The sequence below is a fragment of the Alternaria metachromatica genome (assembly GCF_023757995.1).
Source record: "Alternaria metachromatica strain BMP 0045 chromosome Unknown scaffold_3, whole genome shotgun sequence".
Classification (NCBI taxonomy): Eukaryota; Fungi; Ascomycota; class Dothideomycetes; order Pleosporales; family Pleosporaceae; genus Alternaria; species Alternaria metachromatica.
Genome location: NW_026055494.1, coordinates 1,907,643 through 1,926,727, shown reverse-complemented (window position 1 = coordinate 1,926,727; position 19,085 = coordinate 1,907,643). Strand labels below are relative to the sequence as shown.

Sequence of the window (19,085 nt, the reverse complement as noted above, 5' to 3'; positions counted from 1 at the left end):
ATGTAAAGATGCGATTCGATTGCGCCCGGTTTGCCTACTTGAGAATACGAATTTCCGTCCGACGAGATCTGGTAATGGATATCTAGACGTTGTGATCAGCGTTACATATTAGGGGAAATGTAGTGCACATCAAAGACATGCTTTAGCATGTGCATCTCATGCTAGTTGCGAAAGAGATGTTTGTCAGGAGCAATCTTGTATTTGACGCCTGAAGCCATATGCTGCCTACCTAGGTAGGTACGCCAAAGCTGAGCTGCTTTCAAAAGCATCGCGTAAAGAACACCTGGAATGTAAAAGCGCACGTCACCAGATTGACAGGTGTACGCGTGCGTTGCTGTTCAAACATCTCGCCGAGTTGTGCGTCGAGCTCCATACTCCCTGTGACGTAAGAAGATTGCCTTCAAAAGGAGCTCCGCGGGAGAGAGCGCATCACCGCTCTGCCCCAGAAAACAAGTACGGCATTGCCATCTTCTACTTTCCAACCGTCAACGCCCCGTTTTTCCGTCATCGTGCTCGTGCCATCATTTCACTCCCAGATCCTCAATGGCCGATTATCTCCACGTTCTGCGCCAAAATGCGAGGTTTCCCATCGCCAAACTTTTGCAACTGGGCCGTCAGGGTTTCCCAACTTTCGCCCCGCGCCACCCTTCCCAGTACAGCATCATGACCCGACTGGCTCCAAGGCCGCGATAGTTCTGTAGAACTGCGTGTTGGTTGTCCCAGCACCGATTCCAATGCAAGGTGTGCATAACACACGGCCTCGTTCGCATCGCCTGGTATGCCTATATCGTCGAATGGCTTTGTGATCACGCTCTCGGGGAGCTCCGCTTCGAGGTAGTCTATGATGTTCGCGTTGCGCGCACTCGGGCCGCTGATGAAGAGTTCGTCGACGTCCTGGCCGGCAGGAAAGCGGAGCGCGAGGAGCCTGCGATACTGCTTCAAGATATTCTCGGCCGTTATACGGGTAACGGTAGCGATTATGTCTGCTTCAGAGAGTTTCATGAAGATGCACTCATCAACGACTCGTTGGGCTTCATGTTCACCAAACATATCCCGGGCTATGCTTAAAGAAGGCAAGACGCGAGAGTAATCGTGCGTCTGGAGGAACCGTGTGACGATAGCTTGATTGGGCTTCCCCGGCGCTGCATACTCCCCGTCGTTGTCATTGTTCCGATCGTTTGAAGTGCAGTACTTCATGGCGTAGTCAATGAACACGCTTCCAGGCCCGCAGTCGCGACAATTTGTCCCTCGAGCATCTCCCTTCGACCGAGGAGGAATGAAGCTACAATTCGCAAGCTCGCCAATGTTCAGACAAGCTCGAAACTTGGAAGAGTGTCTCAAGAAGAGTTGATCAATGTAGGCGACGGGGGAAACTTGAGGTCTCAAAGACCCAGCTTCAATGACAGCAAAGTCGAAGACAGTGTTGACACCAATCTCAGTGTTTATATTGGCGTTCCATCCCAGCGGGTGCGTGCTCAGGTCGTTTGTTTCAGGCATGTCAGGTCGCCTCAAGCCCGATGTGTGTGTGCCGACCAGGTTTATGGATGCGAGTGGTATGCAATGCTTCTCACAGAAAGTGGTAATGCCATTGGAGAACAAGTAACCGAGCAGCGCGTTGAGGCGTGTCGCTAGTGAGGAGTTGCGCTCAACTTCGCGGATGGAAGTGAGGATGTGGTTTCGAACAGGAGGTGAGGTAGGTAGCGAACCGCACTATCGTTCGTCAGCATTTGCAGGGCGACAGTATGAACAACACTAACTTGGATGAGTTCTAGATACAGCGTAGCACTAGGGGAGGCTTGCAGATACCGGACCAGCGCGAAGTCAAGCTGGTTTAACCCACTTCCGCAACAGACCCCTAGAATGCGGAGGTCCAATGCACTCTTCATGGTCTCTCTCGTATGAACCTGTAGGCTTCCATGGTCTGTTGCTGAGTCGTTGCGACGCATACTAAGCTTGACTGTTGTTCAATCAAGAAGTACACATGAGTGCTTCACATCCGGAGGCGAAGATTATCAAATGGTAGAGGCCCGGAGGTACCTAGGCAAGGGGGGACTTGTCCAGTGGCGTCCGACTGAGGCGTCACCCAAGGCATCTCGGGTTATCGCCCCATAAGGGGCTTTGCAGAGAGGAATGCATGCTAAAGGTACGCTGTGGGGTGGATGGGTATCCGTGTCGCGCTATGCAGATCTCAACGGACCCGATGAGGACTTGATGTACCAAGACTCCCGTGACCGGGCTCTGGCACCTCGTTACGACTTACGCGAAGGGATTGGCCCGGGACAGATATCCGGCCGTGAAATGACGTAGCTGCTCAACGGTCATCCCTTCAACATATCAAGTCAGCAACCAGGCACATGCTAATCAACTTCGCACGGGAAGATGCGCTTTGTGTTCTTCATTGCCGGTCTGCTACATACCTAGCAATTGATGGAATGCAGGTATAACGCGTTGTACAAGGCCATATGCATCACAGTAATATCTAGGTGATACTCACGTAGCGCTCCCAGACGTGCAATAAGCGACCGCAGCTGCCGGATATCGGTGCTTTGTTGCGAGGCTTTCGGATGCAAAAAGAGCTTCTCGTCTTGGCTTCAGCCAGCTGCCTTACGGTCAAACTGGTGGTGGCATGTGGGACGAAATGCAAGCATCTGTTGAATATCCAAGATCGACAAGACGCGTACTATGGCAAACAGTACGATTTATGATACTACAAGGGGTGCTCTAGCAAGGTTTCAACACAGGTATCGTGATCAAGCGCGTAATCACGGTAACTCAGGCAGCAGCGTACGAAACGGGTAGTTTAGTGATCTAGATGTGCTGCGCCACACACGACTTTCAGCTTGCTTCACTAACAGATTCCACATCCTTCTGGCCACCGGCCACGGGACATGCGTACAGCTCAGGCAATCTTCGGTGAACCGAGCCGAACAATGCAGCCCTGGATGTGAGATTATCTGAAAGAATTCATTGGGGCGAATGATTGCACGTGAAAACAGAGATCAGCACACGAGAAAGTACTATTTCCAAGAGAGGCATTGTTACTGTATAGTAAGATGTAGCTGTGACATTATATGGATTCCACTCGGAGTTGTTACCCGAGCTCCCAATCCTCGGAAGGTATATCTTCCCGGATTGCACAAGTTCGGTTGACTGCTGGAAGCTCCCGGGTTGAGAGACATCCATGTTCTCGCATGATAATGGGAGTTCTGCGTCGAGTTCTAGAGCTACATGAAGGGGACAAAGTGACGGGATACAGGCAGCTGACCATGGCGTCCAAAGCTGGTATGGATTATACCAGAATGATTCGCGGGTATGACTTAGACACGACGGTACTGGCTTCCAGACACTGAGCGCTTTGTTTTGCACAATAAATGTCTTGTATGGGTTTCATCATCTTTCACATCCACCTTCTTCTTGTGGTCCTATTCCACAACCGACCCAAGCTGGTTTTGGGTAGGCCAAGAGTCAATGCCGGCTCGAGTTTCTACTTCATGAGCTAAGCCACAGGAGCTGACGATGTTGGGATACCCCATTCGGCCTTCAATGCGTTACTGATCCACGTCGTCGGCCACACATGGTTTTTCTCGAAGTTGTTTAAAAGCTGTACTACCTGATCTCTCTCTTTTGGGTCGCATACAAGAGGTCCCCAGATAAAGATGGTGTGACAGACGGTGATTGCTAGTGGGACAGTCTCCGGTGAGCTATTACTAGCCCCGGAAATGGCGCGAGCATGCGTCAAGATCTGATTCTACTTCAATAAGCAAATGTTCGTGCTGTTTGGTAACTTTGGTCCTTACATCTGTTTCAGACAGGCTGCCGACGTTGCGGATTGCGAACTTGGGGCCTGGCTTGTATCGAAGCAACATGATACAGGCAAAATGATAGAACCCAAACGATACAGCTGATGGTAGTGTGAGCATTTGCGTGGAAGGACATGTTAGATAACTTACCGTGCCAGTCGGCTGTGAAGAGAATCTCAGGAAAGCAGCCCCCATCGCCGGCTGGGCCTTCGAAAATTGCATTGAAGCCGTCCGGTCTACCATGCATCCACGTCTGGACAAGATCCCACAGCTCGTTCCATCGCCGCATCTTGTAAGCCTTTTCGTTTTGTGGCTCCTTGCCGTCGAAGCAGAAGTTGACGACACATGCAAGATTCCAAGTCATTTGATTGGACCAGGCCGTCTCCAGTCTTAGTCGAGCCAGCGGGTGCGCATCTCGTAGTGAGCTTGGGGTTGGGTGTAGCTGCAAAGAAAAATCGATATCAGGGGGTTGCTGATTGATAGTGGCATTGTAGAGGCACTGGCGGACATAGACCCAAAAAGCAGCTTCGCGCAACGTGGGCGCTGATGGATCTACATAGTGATTTCCCTGAGAAGATCGAATAATGGCCGAACAGCCTGCGAGGTGCTGTTCATCATCAGAACCGGTACTGGACGGGACTAGAAGGACTTGTTAGGCATGAGAGACGCAATGCATACTATAGTACGCACCATTTAGCTGCTCGTAGAACCGCAGTATGACGATCGCACACAAAAGCGTTTCGTCGTGGCTAGCAGCTTGCTCATTCAATCGTTCGATGAGCAGGGCGATGCAACGCTGATAGGCCGCCTCGGCTGTCGCGTCTTTTCTGCAGTGGCGAGCAGCAAATGACATGACGGCATGGCAAAGTACCGGGCATTGTTTGACCTTCTCCGGTACGCCCAGCGTAAATTGACGAGTGGCGTCGGTGCAGTCAAGCCAGCGGCCAAGATGTTCGGTGTAGTGGTGCACGAGCAAGGCCTCTTCATGCGTCAAAGGAACAGGCCGGGGTGAGTAGTTTCTAGTTCCATCTGGCATGTCTCTACGGTTATGCGAATGCGCATTCGGCTGCTGCATGGCCTGGCGGGTATGCATCGGCAGCGAGCCCTCTGGCATGCCGTCCGGGTCGTGCGACTGCAGCAAACTCGCCACCGACACGCCACCCGTTGTGCTCTTAGATCGGGGAACAAAGTAAGGCGAGCCTGGCGATAGCTGAGCCGACGGTGAGGAGACGCTGGTCGATGGGCCTTCCGATGTCCCATCGGTCCGACTGTTTTTCCGCCTTCTCGGTGAAGTGTTCCGGCTCAAGCCTTCCTCGCTGAAACTGTTTGCACGAACGGCTCCTTCTGTTCGACTGATGTTATCGACCCCATCGACACCGTCAACATCCATCAGGTCCTCTTTGGTCTCGGTTTCCTCATCAGTACCGCCGGCAGCAGATCGACTGGAAGAGGGCCCGTCAGGCCGGTAGTCCTTGAACTTAGTATGAGGCTCCTCCCACTGACAGGGACGGTTTTTCTTGCCGCATGCTTTGCATACTGGACGGGTCTCGTCACCTGGGAGGACTATCAGTACGGCAAGGAGTGCCTGGAAGCAGCACACTGACATTTGACGCGGCGCGCTCGACATGTAAGGCTTGTGCAGATCAGCGGACTTTGTCGCCGCAACCTCATGGATCCACTTACCAGCCGCTCCTAGAGCGGAATTTACTGTATGAAGTCAGTAATACGTTTCATGTGTAGGCTGGGAACCGGAGTTACCCCATGTATAGGAAATCCAAATCCCAGGTTCGAATCGAAGTGTACCTGTCGCCGTATTAGCTAGTGGGGGTGTGCCCTTCGCCTCGAGCCCGATCCCTCGACGATGGCGCTCGTCATGAATCGACAAAATGGCTAATATCGGAAGTGCGTACCACAACTACGTAATTGTGTCGTTTCAGGGACCCTTCGGACGACTTCTGGAGTTTGCGCGTAGCCTTTACCGAAGCTGTGACATCTGTAGGATCCTCTCGGCAATCTTGGACAGAAATCAAGAGCGCTCAAGCAGGGCACGTGGAAGCGAGGCAGGTGTGGGCTAGATATGCTACGGAGTCGCAGGCTGTTCAACTCTCCGACGTAGTCTTGATAACATTAGTCATTTGCCAGAGTATATGCTTTACCCTCTGACGCGCTGAAAAGGGGAGTTGAGCGTATAACTCACCCGTCGAAAACGTTCGATGGCCGGTCTGTCGGTCGATGCTGGGTGGATCGGGGTGCAACGTCACGCTGTTGCTCATAGACTAGACTGTGTATTGAAGATACGGCATTCGTGCAAAGCCCATGACTGCCTCGATGAAGGCCAATCTTCGATACTGGACCTCACCCGCTCAATGCTGGTGGCCCTTGCTAGGTGAAAGTTGGCTGCGGGAAAAGATCCCGCAGCCAGTCAGAGCCCGTAGAAGGGCGGCGCTCGGATCCCAAACCCTCTCCAGGTGCTTAGGTAAGTGGGTATCGGGTGCTGAGACTTTGCTATGCACCCAGTGTCTTGTGTGCCCCGTACGCAGGGCCGCATCTGCCCAAAGATCTCGAGGATCAGCCCAGTCCCGCCAGTCTATCGGTCAAATACTCTGACAACTGGCCGCCGGATGTGATTCTAGTCCAAAAAGACTGATTCGTATCGAGGTCTCGAGCAGGTCAAATAGCTACCTGAGGAAGCTCATCAGCACGAAGGCTGCTGTATTTCTTGAACTACCAGTACTACTCTTCAGCTGTACTGGGTCGCGATCCACAGCAAGCGCAGACTGCATCCGCATCGGGGCTGCTGACCTACCTCTCGAACTGCATCGCCAAGAGTTGCTCAGATTAGCATAGTTCAGAACCTCGTTTCGACGTTGGAAACCAGAGCCTTCGCACCCTGACGAGACTGCCATCCTCAACGCTCGTGTTGTCTTGCCGTCCACGCGTGCGCCCACGAACTCCCCGATCACACGAATCCGTCCTAGCCGAGACCATCCACACACCCTGCCCGCTGGCAACACTCCTTAGCCGTACCTGCAATGACCAACTATCGCAAGCACCGGGCCAGACGTGGCACCCAACGAATTTCCGAGAGAGAACAGCCGGACCATACACTCAAGACCGACTGACAGGAGTTCCGCAAGCAGTGAAAGCGTGCGACACCACAGTAACACTGCTTAGCGTGAGCTTCGCAGGCCGAGAATACGTACGAATCTCGACGGTGAACCGAATGCATGAAATGTGGGCGGATCCCTTGGTAGAGGACCCTGTACCGTTGAGCCTTTGCAGTTGCGTCCCCGCACACTCAGAAATGACTTGGAAACCCCGGAGCCGGATCATGGAGCGCGCGGAAGGTGAGATGCCAGCAAAGGTGCCAGCTCAGGCCGAGCCTGATAATGGAGATTCGGCATCGCAGCCACATTTCACAAGCGCAGGCGCCATCCAGCTGATATTTCCTATTATCTCACGGTCACAGATTTGCTTCTGCACTTCATCTGCGGACGCCACCGGCGCGATCTGGACACCCGCTGTCGTCGAGGGTCCCAAGTTCCTACGAGCACCTTTCAAAGCCAGATTCGCCAACTGCGTACCACGGCTTGCGAGCAGCAGTCCACCGACTGACGAAACGGCAGCAACTTCACGAACACTGAACCGTCGCGATCGTACCCATTCTTAGAACCCGATTCACGTACACGGCCGAATTCGATCTGCAGGATTACCATGTAAAAAGCCTACAAATCCTTGTTTGGTGACCGCGCTTGCATATTGTAGGTGTTAGCATACATCGCATCAGAAGATTCAGAACACGGCGGACGAGAGACATACCGACAAGCGCCATTGCCGTTCCTGTCTATAAATGATTTGCAGACAGTCGATTCGTGATCGATGTTCATTGTGGCTGACGGCAAAAACACGCCAGCAGCTTCGTTGGGTGCGTTCAGTCGAAAAAGACGTAGCCAGGTATAAATAGAACACCTGCGGAGAGAGGTTCGTAGGGGACTTTGTGTCAGGAACGGAGTAGGGAAAAAAATAAGGCGGCCGAATACAGCGCTACAAGCATAGCATATGCTCTGCAAGATTTTGAGCGCGTTACGTGTCTACGTAAGACTACATGCAGCTCATCGATCGCACGGCAGTAGACCATACACTGGTGCGGAAGGATCGGATTCTCTTTGCAAGATCGGGTTTTAGCGAAACCGCATGGACCATGATGGCATTTCTGAGCCACCATGAGGGCAGCCTTACACAACCGCTCGATACGCCCACTTATATCCGTAAAAGACTTTCGAAGACTGGCATGCGATGGACGGAGACGAATGCTTCGGGGCGAGATTGGTCCAGCGAAAGCATGCTCCGCGGACCAGTCGGTCCTACCACTGCCTCGCGCTAAGTACCACCCTGTGGTTTGTCAGTGGGGATAACTCTCCCGCGGGCCTCTTGCCACATGGATCCAGAGTATCGGATCAGCTCAAGTAGGTATGGCTGATCATAGCCTAAACGTAAATTCAACGTCCACCCATCAAGAGCAGATGAAGAGACGAGCGCTCATGTGAGGAGAAACTTTACAGCATCATACACGGACATTATTGCATCAGGGTGTGATCATCAGGGGACAGCAGAACCCATGTTGTAGTCTTTGGCGCTTAAAACGCGTTTTGTCGCGTGGATAGGCAGGCTTGTACGATTGTGGAAGCATTGGCAACGGCAACGTGAGCGTCAAGACCCGCTTGCCATGTGATTGTAATCCGCGACTGCACGTTGGGGTATGTTCTACACGCACAAAGTATTGTTTGCAGCAGTGTCATACTCCAGACTACTAATGATCAGCCAGTGTGCATGTGACGATGCGCCGATGAAGCCCAACCCTGCGGCTCAACTTCCCTCAACGGTCGCTCGCCTTTCAAATCAACGCCACAGCGCGATAAGAAGATGCAACAGTCATGGCAGCTATCGAAAATATATGGAGAGGCTTCTTAGCCCTAAGCCATAACAGTTCCGTGATCATTTAACGGCCTAAGCAATGTATCGACGGGCAACCCGAGGCGTGAAGACTCGCAAGTCATTTGGTTAGTCCAATAGTCCTCAAGCAAGTATACTCTGTCAGGCCTATCTTCCTTCGTCGTTCTCTTTCACCCTCACTTTTCGACCCCCGCGTTCCACACCTCGAGTAGTACCCTAGAACGGGGATACTTGGGCCAATTACGAGACCGGACTCGCGCGCTCGCACACCGGCTCACTGCACCGAGTGACCACAGCAAACACGTTCTATCCTCGGCGGGTCCTCACCTCACTTTCCTCAGTCACGCTCACGCTCCGTTTGCATTGATCCGCTCCGGCCTGTGCTTCCCTTTTGTTTATTTCTTCTATTCTTTCTCCCCTCTCCACCTACTCTTGAACCCACACAAGAAAACACCGCTCCGACCATCGCCATGGCTGTGTTCAATCTCTTCAAGATGCTCGCTCTCCTCCTCATCAGCTTGGTCGCAATCACCTCCGCTTCACCCATCGCTGCTTCCAACGAAGTATCAACTGCTGGTCTCAACTGTCCGGCTTGCGTAACCTCGATTGGCAAAGTTTGCAAGGACAGGAAGCTCAGCGAGTACAAATGCGACACCCTGTGGTGCCTCAGTCTGGTAAGTCTTCACCCGCCTTCTTGCTTGCATTGGCGAGCTGGGTTGAGCTGGGCGAAGGCAAGGTCTAACAGAATGTAGATGTGCCGACAGTGCAATCCACACTGTCCACCGATCGGGGATGCTGTCGCTGGACCCGTCGCTGGACCCGTCGATGTCTCGGACACTGTCTCCACCAACGCCTTGGTCTCTGCCATTGACGCGGCCGTTGCCGACATCTCTTCTACTCCTGTGGCTCCAGCGGCTAAGCGCGACGACTCACTCGCCATTCTCGGCGATGATGTCTTTGCTGACACCAATTGCTACCGATGTATATACATCAACCTGTTCTGCAAGCAAAACAACCTCACTGAAGAAGAATGTCTACCCATACGGTGCAATGATCCCGACGTAAGTCTCTATTCCGGTGCGCTATCTTCTGGATGGCGCGCCAACCTCTCATAGCCGTCTTGATTACGAGAGAAGATAGACTGACAGCCTCATAGTGCAACGTCTGCAGCCGTAGTTGCCACAAGACTCAGCAGGTCGATGCATCAGACCCCGCCACCATGGAGGGTGTCGTTGCCGACATCTCTGCTACTTCCGTGGCTCCAGCGACTAAGCGCGAAGAAGCTGCACAGAAATGCGTCTGGATCTGCTTCCATGTGACGTGCACGCGCCAGTGTACCGACGTCGCTGGGGTAGCTGCCTATGCAGCCAGCGGCGCGATTGTCATCGACGAGACCGAGCTCCATGCCGACACGTCCGTCTCCGTCACTGCAAACCATACACAGCTGGAAAACAACGAGCATGTTGAGAATGCTTTCCTCTACCATTGCGACTTGACCTCTGGCAATTGCTGGACTGAGACCGTTCTTGAGCCAGTAGCTGGGACCGAAACCGCCATCGAGAACATTCCCGACATTCCACACAAGGTCTGCCGCGAGATTTGCAACACGGACAAGTCGCTCTGCGGACTGGTCTGTGACGAAGAAGCGAATAACCAGACTGCGATCAACGACCCCGTTTCAAAGGCTAAGATCAAGTGCCACTGGGAGTGCTATTTCGGTCAGTGCTGGGCGGTCTGCATGCCCGACATGGGCGGCGCCGCTGGCGACTCCAGCGACTCCAGCGACGTATCATCCGCCAACGTAGCAACAAACTTCAAGCCATGCCGCTGGGAGTGCTACTTTGGTCAGTGCTGGACTTGCTGCCCTCCTCCTTGATCGCCTGTCCAGGTTCACTAATCGCGCCGCGCGATTTCCGTGGTAAGATACAAGTCTACCTCCACTTTACAGGATACAACTGACCTCTACTAGAAGCTTGTTCTACACGGTACTTGAGACATGGAATGAATTGCAGGGAAATTACGGAAGCCTTTTGTCTGTATGCTTGGGGTATAGATTAGATCTCGTCCATAGTAGCAATGGAACTCAGGCTTCACACCTCTGACTCGAAAATACAACATGATGGTGATGGGCAAGTCAGCTGGTTTCTGCCTCTTGACGCCGCTGATGCAACGAGATCGTTCATTATACTGACTGAACAAACATAGCCAACGTTACTCGTCTACCCTCTTTCCCATATGGTATAAGTTGTACTACAACAAGATATATACATTCGTTTTTCACGCGACACAATCCCTCTCTTGCCCATGTTTACATGCCCCGCGCCTTCAGGAATGTAGCAATCTCGGCAGTGTGATGTCCCTTGACAATGACATGTTGTGTCACGCTGTTGATCTTGACATCCTCGTTCTTCTTGTTCAAGAAGACTCTCAGCTCGTCCCTCAAAGCAGATAGGTCGCCGGTGACCTTCCGTACCGTCGTCAGATGCAAGTTGCCTCCTCGCTTGTAGTCGGTGTAGATGGGCAGGTTCTTGTTCGCAGATCTCGAGACGGCGTACTTGGGCGGCGGTAGAGATAATTTGGGGGCGCGCGGCGTCTTTGGCTTCTTAGCGACCTTCTTCTGGAGCGTCGATGTTGCGTCGGCTGTGTCTGAGGGCGCGGTCGCGGGCTTGGGCGCGACGTCATCGGCCTTTGCGGGCTTCGCTTGCGAGGGTGTCTGTTCTGGCTTGTTGTCGGACCGGGGGTGCTTGGAGGGCAGTGTCGGCTTCTGCTCGGGCGGTTGCGCGCTGTCGCCTTCGGTGAGAGACTCTGCTGCGGCAAGGTCGGCGGCGCGTTGAGCTTCTTGGGGAGATGTCGGGTGTTGAGAAGAAGCGTTGGGTGGGAGGGATGGCTGAACGATGGGCTTGGAGTCTGGCGGGGGTTCTATGGAGGGTCAATTGGTGTACCTGTTGTACTATCAGAATGCATAGCTTACGCTCAGCCTGCCATCTTGTCGCTGTAGAGAAGCGGAAGTGCTGCCGGCATGCGATGGCTCTTGGGGCGGCCAATGGGCGCAGGAGCGGGACGAGAGACTGCAAGCGAGGCATTGTGATGCAGCGGTGCCGGTGAAAGTATTCTACCACGTGTCGAAGGGTCGAGAGATGTGTCGCGAGGACCGTGGGGTGAATGCTGCGGCCATGGTTTGCGGCTCAACTCCAGAAGTAGCGCCTGGGGTCCCTCGCGCGCACAGTCCGGCTGCTTTTTTCGTTTCCGAGCCCACCCCACCACGCTCGACATCGCCAGAACTCCTCCCATCACAACCAACCAACCACCCACCATGGCGGACTCAGCGGCAACCGGCGCAAATGTCGCCGAGCAGTACTCGCTGCTCCCCAAGCTCATGCCCAACCTCGACCGCCATCTCGTCTACCCGCTCCTCAACTTCTCCAGCGATGAAGACGCCGACCAGACCGTCGAGCAGAAGAAGCTGCTGCTCGAACTGCTCAAGCCCACCAACATGACGGATTTCGTCGGCCAGCTGCACCAGGAGGTCCACGGCCTCGACGACATGTCCGATGAGTTCAAGACCAAGCGCGACGAGGTCCTAAAGAAGCGCGACCAGCTCGAGGAGGCCACCAGCAAGATCAGCGGCCTGCTCGACGACGAGAACGTCGTCACCAACCTGCGCAGCGACAAGCAGCAGAACTTGGCATACCTGAAGGAGAGCCACGGCGTCGACTTGGACATGATCAACCAGCTGCTCGAGTTTGGCCAGTTCCAGTACTCGTGCGGTGTCTACCCACATGCCGCTGAGCTGCTCTACCGCTTCCGCGTTCTGGTACGTTTATATGCAGCCCCACGGCATACTGGTTACTAACGTTAGCAGACCACCGACGGCGACAAGGAGCGCGAGGCCACCTGGGGAAAGCTCGCCTGCGAGATCCTCTCCGTCAACTGGGACTCGGCCATGGAGGAGATCAACAAGCTCAAGGAGATCATCGACACACGCCTCTTCAACAACCCCCTCGCACAGCTCCAGCACCGCACCTGGTTGATCCACTGGTCGCTCTTCCCCCTCTTCAACCACGAATCCTCGCGCGAAACCCTCACCGACATGTTCTTCTCCCCCGCCTACATCAACACCATCCAGACCAACTGCCCGTGGATCCTGCGCTACCTGGCCGCTGCCGTCATCACCGGCCGCAACCGTGGCAGGAACTCGAACCAGTACCAGAAGCAGCTCAAGGATCTCATCAGGATCGTGCGACAAGAAGGCTACGAGTACAACGACCCCGTCACCGACTTCATCAAGGCTCTGTACATCGACTTTGACTTTGAGGAGGCGCAGAAGAAGCTCAGCGAGACGGAGGAGATCTTGAAGAACGACTTCTTCTTGTTGGGCGCCGCAGACTTGTTTGTCGACTCAGCGAGACATCTCATCTCGGAGAGCTACTGCAAGATCCACCAGAGAATCGACATCAAGTGAGTCATTCTACATTTCTCGTCGCTTCCAAAACCGTACTAATTCACGACTAGGGATCTCTCGACCCGCCTCGGCCTTTCACAAGACGAGGGTGAGAAGTGGATCGTCAACCTCATCCGCGACACTCGCGTAGACGCAAAGATCGATTACCAAGCCGGCACAGTCGTCATGAACCACCCACCACAGTCCGTCTACCAACAAGTCATCGAGAGGACAAAGGGAGGCTTCTTCAGGACACAGGTCCTGAGCGCCGCTGTTGCGAAATGAGCGCGACACATTACAATCGGTCGACTCGTTCGTTTCATAATGCGGGGGGAAGCTAACAGCTTCTGGGGAGGCGGGGAGACTATGATGGGGGACACGATGACGATCATGAAAGGGATGAAGGAATGATCGAAAAGTCTGGGTTCGGCATTTGGCGCTTTACGAATCAGGCGTGGGCAAGGCTCGCGCACTGCATGCATGGGTATTGGCGTCCTACCATGGCTCTAAAAAGGGCCGTCTGTGTTCCTGGGCAACAGCGCATAAACGCTGTGCAAGTAGTGAATGCGAAATGAGTAGTATCCAAGAATCAACATCAGCAATGAAACAACACTATATTCACTTTTTCCTCAACCTATCATACACTTTCAGTCTACTCAATAGACTTGCTTCCACTCATGCTCTCCCCTGTCCATCCTCACAGATCAAGCATAGTATCTAGGCTCGTTAAAGACATGATACCTATGCCCCCTGACACCTTGGCCCTTGAACAGCTCCGGGAACCTCAACCCAGCAGGAACCTGCGACTCATGCAGAAGCTCGTTTCCGTTCTCCGGCTCGCCAACGACAAATTTACCGACCTGCATCGCATGATTAGCACACTGGTCTGACGCTAGGAAACCAGAAGGAAAACTTACCTGGAGTTCGGTATCCGTGATGGTATGTCTGGAAACACGGGCATATCCACTCCTCTTCAGGCCCTTGTAGAGAATGTACTCGCACCATCTGTCCCAGTCTGACGCGTCGATATCCTTCATGCCGCTCTTCTCACCCACGTACGTGTTGTAGTTGCCCTCACCGGGTTTGATGACAAGGTACGAGAGGAGGATGGCGGGACGCGGCGTGGCTTTCATGCGTTCAGCCAGGTATTCTGATTGTAAGCGGCGATCCTCGGGGTCCTCTTCCTGGCCCGAGTGGAAGACGAAGATGTCAATCATCTCACCGTAGGCGTCGATAGTAGCTTCGATGGCCGGGGCAAGCTCGCCGACGGGTGAGGGGAGAAGATGATGGGTTGAGTTTACGATGGGGAATTTGGAGAGCAGTGCTGAGCCCCATGTGTGCTTGTTGGGGCCTGGGCCGAAGTCGACGTACATGCCTAGATCTTCGGCGAGGAATTGCGTCGTGTCGCGGTTGCCCATGATGATGCGCTGCAGATCGCTTTCGAGGAGTCCGATGACGTCGACTTCCATTTCCTTGATGAGGTCGCGCATGCGGTACTCTGAAGACCACATGTCGTTGTCAAGGGAGAAGTGGATGGTCCAGATGCCAGCTGTGATGGATTTGGTCTCCGGGTGGTAAGGCTTGTAGTCATAGGACGGGAAGCGTAGGTAGGCGGTGGCAATGGCGATCAACTCTAGAGCACCTAGAACGTAGAGGTAGTAGGATCGTTGCCTAGTGGCAGCTGCCGTGATGACCGCCTTGCCCTTGTAGCTCTTGAGTGCAGGCGGCTGAGCGGAGACACTGAAGATACCGGCACCAATCTGAAGCATCATGGCTGTCATAACCCAGTCTGTGTGCTCGCGAACAAGCGGTCCGCCGGGAACGAACGCGTACGCTACTACCCAGACGTGGAACAGAACCATGAAGTTGTACACCAAGAATCCGAGACCGAATGTGCGGCCTGGTGAGTGGCGCGCCGCATGGGCAATGAGAACAGGTGCTGCTGCCATGGTGTACATGGCGAGGACCAAGGCTCCATAGAAACCAGTCCAGTGGCTGGTGGTTGTCAAAACGGCAGCACCGATAGAGCCTATGCCGTAAAAGGCCCATGACCTTGAGAGGTTGGGCGCAAATAGTCCAATCATGAGACCAAGGCCCATGGCTAGGAGAGTCAGGGTGCCGTGGGGTACAGCCAGTGGACCCCGAACAGGGTAGCCTTCCCATACCCAAGAGATCATCGTGCTCGAATCGGAGAGGAGCGAGTGCATGGCGAACATAACACCCGCGAGGCCAAAGCTCGCAAAGACAGAAGACCCTTTGGTAGGGCCTTGAGCTGGGACATCTGCGCCAGAACTGGCGGTAGATCTGGTCGATATGAGCATCGAGATGAGAGCTACTACGAATCCAGTCCTGTTCCATCCGCCGTTTGCCTCGTGCATGATTGGCCAAATCGGGTTGTTGGTCCAAAAGGCAAACTTCGCAATGCTAGAGGCGATCAGACCAATAGCAAAAGCGGAAATGCGTGCTTCAAGGCGGTGGGGTTGAGACCGTTCGGCATAGAAGGTGGCAGACCATGCGATACATGACATTGACAGACCGAAGCCAACGGCAAAGAGTCGGTTGACGGGTGTCTTGGCAAGAAATGCGAGAAGTCCGGAGAGCGACAGCAGGTGGAAGAACCAGACGTAGCGAGTAGCCAGATAGCGGAGGGGCTTGATGCCGAGGAAGAAGGGAGTGACGGTGCACATGACCAAGGCCTCGTAGCCAGAGATACCCATGTGCCAGAGAGGGAAGTCTAAATATAATCAGCAGATATCACGATTGCACGGGATTATTCCTACATACACCAGACGCAGACACCGAGTGAAGTCAGCATGGACCAGAAGACAAACTGTACAGTATTTAGTCACGTCCAATGACACCGCGCAATGCCACTTACGCCGTTGTACACGTCTGCAGCAGCATAGATGAGTCCGAACCAAGAAAAGGCACCTGAAAAGGTCGCGCTCATTTCCTTGTTTTTTCTGCTCCTGTCAGTGACGCGCAGAGCCTCGGGAAGCAGTAGTGACTTACTCCTGGATACTGTCGGATGTCGACTTGGAGCCCGCACTACAAGACATGTCTTATCAGAAAGTGTCCATAAGAAGTATAGATTCGTGATGCGTGTCTATCTATATTGGAAGACGAGGAACGTACAGGCGAGATACACCTCGAACATCCTTTATGACAACCTCCAAGTGCTGGAACTCGATCATGGTGACGGCATCGAAGCCTACATCGAGCAAGACCAGTGCCCATTCGAAGAAAGCGTAGATGGTATATGCTGTGAAGACGTTAGCGATGGCAAAACAGTGGAATTGTCAAACGTACCTCCAGCCACTCGGTGCACCTTGTGCTGGATGAAGAAGTAGATCAACGGCACCAGAGTTCCGAAGAAGCTGCCAGCAAGGACCTTTCGGTACTTGAGGGCAGTGGGGTTCTTAGGGCTCAGAGCAACACAGCCCAGGGTCCACGGTAGCGTCGCAACAAGGTATGAAATCATGAAAATGTCGTGCCAGTCGTGGTCGTCGGTAGAAGTCACATATGTCCATCCTCCACAGGTCAAGGTCCGAAAGATGCCAACGCCAGCGATGAACTTGGGGAGGGACGAGTTGGGTCGGCGGGTCAAGATGTACCAAAGGCCGACGAGGGCGAATCTTGGGCCTGTAAAGCTTAGCATATGCCTTTGTGCGCTGTGTCTCGTTCCATACCAGAGGTCAGAGCGATGAAGAGCATGAAGACCGAACGCTCCGGGTAGCGGTCGCCGATGGTCGCGGACACGGATGGAAACCATTCATCTGGGTAACCCTGGGCACGTCAATGGTTGGCTCTGGGCCTGGTGTGGTCCTCGGGGACTAACATAAAACTCATTTTGCACAATCTTGTGGTAGTGTAGCCATCTGTGGGTGTTCAGCCGCGTCGTGGGGTAGTAGAGAGTGAGAAGCGTACATTCCGACTATGAGGGCTCCGACAAAGGCACCTTGGGGATTTGTTAGTCCGTTGATATCCGTCAAGCACATAGGAACGTACAGTAGGCCATGGCGGTATGCGAATATGATATCCATTTCCCATTGAACTACATCTGGTGAGCATGCGGAGCTCTCGGGGGTGAGGCCGGACTGCGCGTACCGTAGCGACAGTGTCGCCGTCCTTGTCCTTGACCATGGTAGAGAATTCAGGTAGGTTTTCAGCAGCGCTGGACCATTGAACGAGAAAAAAGCGGCAAAAGAGCGTCGAGAATTGATGATGCGCAGTCCAACACGCGCGTCTCCTGAAGTCCACAGGTTGCAATGGCCAGGGTTCGCGCTTCCGAGGTCCGTAGGCCAAGGCGCTACCCGCGGGAGCAACTTTAGCCTAACTTTTTTCTAGAGAAGTCAACTTTTCTATCCCAACTCTGCCAGCAGCAACACCTCGGACGCGCAAACATGGCCGGACCCAGTGACAAGGCGCGTTTCTACCTCGAGCAGTCGGCGACCGAGCTGAATGAGCTTGAGCGCAAGAAAATCTTCACACGGGTATGCTAGGCCGCCATGCGCGCAACGCCAGCTTCGCTAACATGCCATAGGAAGAAATCAGCTCCATAGCGAAGAAGCGCTCGGATTTCGAGCACATTATCAATGCACGCGGCTCGCACCCCGAAGACTACATGCGATACATTGAGTTCGAGAAGAACGTCGACGCCCTCCGCCGCAAACGAATAAAGCGCCTGGGTGTACGGTACAAGGGCTCTGGTCAGCGCACCATCTACTTCCTCTACAACCGGGCGACGCGCAAGTTCTCTGGCGACCTGGTGCTATGGATGCAGTACATCGACTTTGCGCGCAAGGACAAGGCATACAAGCGGCTAAACGACATCTTCACATCTGTCGCTCGACTCCACCCCACCAAGCCCGACATATGGATCCTCGCGGCCAACTACTTCATGGATACGCAGGCGGACATTACGAATGCACGAAGCTACATGCAGCGAGGACTACGCTTCTGCAAGAACTCCGAGGTTATGTGGCTGGAATACGCAAAGCTGGAGACCATCTACGTTGGCAAGATCGCTGGTCGGCGCAAGATTCTCGGCCTGGACATTGATCGTACAAAGAAGCCAGGCACAGACGAGGACGGCGACGAGGACATGATTGCGCTTCCCGAAGTGACGGCAGAGGATGTAAATCCCAGCCTGAAGCAGGACGATAGTGTGGACGAGGTGGCGCTGCAGAACCTGGCGTCTGCGCCAGTGCTCACTGGTGCTATCCCACTGGCAGTCTTTGACTCCGCCATGAAGCAGTTCCAGGGCAAGCCCAAACTCGCGGAGAAGTTCTTCGACATGTTTGCCGAGTTTAGTCAGCTAGCCTGCATACCACGCATCTTGCAGCACGTGCTAGATTACCTGCAAGAGAACTCTCCCCATGCCGTTGAAACTGCCATCTGCAGGTTCCGCATGCTGCTATTTGGCTGCGACCCAAGCGACCCGGAGATTGCCCTTGCATTGAGCAAGGCCCTGGACTTGATAAGCTCTACCGTTCAGCAACATCCCAAGGAGATTGCCTCCATCTCCGAAGTCGCTGTTCGACAATTGTTATCTCTGCATCGGTTACTCGCGGATGGCGATTCGTCCTTGCAGAAGGCGTCGCGTGCAGCACTGCGCAAGTATGTGCGAGCGATGGAAGACGGTCAAGGATCCGGCGATCAGGTTGCTAGATTGGGCGAATTGCTGCGGAAGCAAGGGAAGAAAGACGAAGCAAAGTTGCTATCTCAGACAGGCATCAAGTACTGGGCTGCGAATGAAACGCTCCAGAAACTTTCTGCCGTCACGGAAACGTGAAGGATCAAGGGACTTGGTCAGCAGACTAATCGTACCGAGCACTCGTGCATCAAGTATTCTTCCTATCTCTTATCGGGGGGCACGCCACACTACACCG

The 19,085-nt window shown here is 53.8% G+C and overlaps 8 protein-coding genes across 8 annotated transcripts; 4 read left to right on the top strand and 4 right to left on the bottom strand.

Annotated features, from left to right (window-relative positions):
* Nucleotides 1-661: 661 nt before the first annotated feature.
* On the bottom strand, nucleotides 662-1,050 carry J4E83_002284 (uncharacterized protein; the record flags this gene model as incomplete). The annotated part of the gene is made up of 2 exons (XM_049329234.1): nucleotides 662-703; nucleotides 757-1,050. The coding sequence occupies 2 exons, from the start codon at nucleotides 1,048-1,050 to the stop codon at nucleotides 662-664; spliced, it is 336 nt and encodes a 111-aa protein (XP_049192206.1).
* A 2,446-nt stretch (nucleotides 1,051-3,496) lies between these two features.
* J4E83_002283 (uncharacterized protein) lies at nucleotides 3,497-5,427 on the bottom strand (the record flags this gene model as incomplete). Its single annotated transcript, XM_049329233.1, has 4 exons — nucleotides 3,497-3,748; nucleotides 3,798-3,901; nucleotides 3,951-4,439; nucleotides 4,491-5,427. The coding sequence occupies 4 exons, from the start codon at nucleotides 5,425-5,427 to the stop codon at nucleotides 3,497-3,499; spliced, it is 1,782 nt and encodes a 593-aa protein (XP_049192205.1).
* Nucleotides 5,428-9,223: 3,796 nt separating this feature from the next.
* Nucleotides 9,224-9,868, top strand: J4E83_002282 (uncharacterized protein; the record flags this gene model as incomplete). Its single annotated transcript, XM_049329232.1, has 2 exons — nucleotides 9,224-9,427; nucleotides 9,506-9,868. The coding sequence occupies 2 exons, from the start codon at nucleotides 9,224-9,226 to the stop codon at nucleotides 9,866-9,868; spliced, it is 567 nt and encodes a 188-aa protein (XP_049192204.1).
* A 104-nt stretch (nucleotides 9,869-9,972) lies between these two features.
* Nucleotides 9,973-10,629, top strand: J4E83_002281 (uncharacterized protein; the record flags this gene model as incomplete). The annotated part of the gene is made up of 1 exon (XM_049329231.1): nucleotides 9,973-10,629. One exon carries the CDS (start codon nucleotides 9,973-9,975, stop codon nucleotides 10,627-10,629), a length of 657 nt encoding a protein of 218 aa, XP_049192203.1.
* A 432-nt stretch (nucleotides 10,630-11,061) lies between these two features.
* On the bottom strand, nucleotides 11,062-11,836 carry J4E83_002280 (uncharacterized protein; the record flags this gene model as incomplete). Its single annotated transcript, XM_049329230.1, has 2 exons — nucleotides 11,062-11,672; nucleotides 11,725-11,836. 2 exons carry the CDS (start codon nucleotides 11,834-11,836, stop codon nucleotides 11,062-11,064), a joined length of 723 nt encoding a protein of 240 aa, XP_049192202.1.
* A 230-nt stretch (nucleotides 11,837-12,066) lies between these two features.
* On the top strand, nucleotides 12,067-13,479 carry INT6 (eukaryotic translation initiation factor 3 subunit E; the record flags this gene model as incomplete). The annotated part of the gene is made up of 3 exons (XM_049329229.1): nucleotides 12,067-12,567; nucleotides 12,616-13,211; nucleotides 13,266-13,479. The coding sequence occupies 3 exons, from the start codon at nucleotides 12,067-12,069 to the stop codon at nucleotides 13,477-13,479; spliced, it is 1,311 nt and encodes a 436-aa protein (XP_049192201.1).
* A 419-nt stretch (nucleotides 13,480-13,898) lies between these two features.
* Nucleotides 13,899-17,337, bottom strand: J4E83_002278 (uncharacterized protein; the record flags this gene model as incomplete). Its single annotated transcript, XM_049329228.1, has 12 exons — nucleotides 13,899-14,054; nucleotides 14,112-15,928; nucleotides 15,979-16,024; nucleotides 16,073-16,157; nucleotides 16,207-16,242; nucleotides 16,330-16,456; nucleotides 16,504-16,836; nucleotides 16,884-16,980; nucleotides 17,033-17,072; nucleotides 17,122-17,152; nucleotides 17,203-17,248; nucleotides 17,302-17,337. The coding sequence occupies 12 exons, from the start codon at nucleotides 17,335-17,337 to the stop codon at nucleotides 13,899-13,901; spliced, it is 2,850 nt and encodes a 949-aa protein (XP_049192200.1).
* A 260-nt stretch (nucleotides 17,338-17,597) lies between these two features.
* On the top strand, nucleotides 17,598-18,988 carry J4E83_002277 (uncharacterized protein; the record flags this gene model as incomplete). The annotated part of the gene is made up of 2 exons (XM_049329227.1): nucleotides 17,598-17,687; nucleotides 17,738-18,988. 2 exons carry the CDS (start codon nucleotides 17,598-17,600, stop codon nucleotides 18,986-18,988), a joined length of 1,341 nt encoding a protein of 446 aa, XP_049192199.1.
* Between the last annotated feature and the right edge of the window lie 97 nt (nucleotides 18,989-19,085).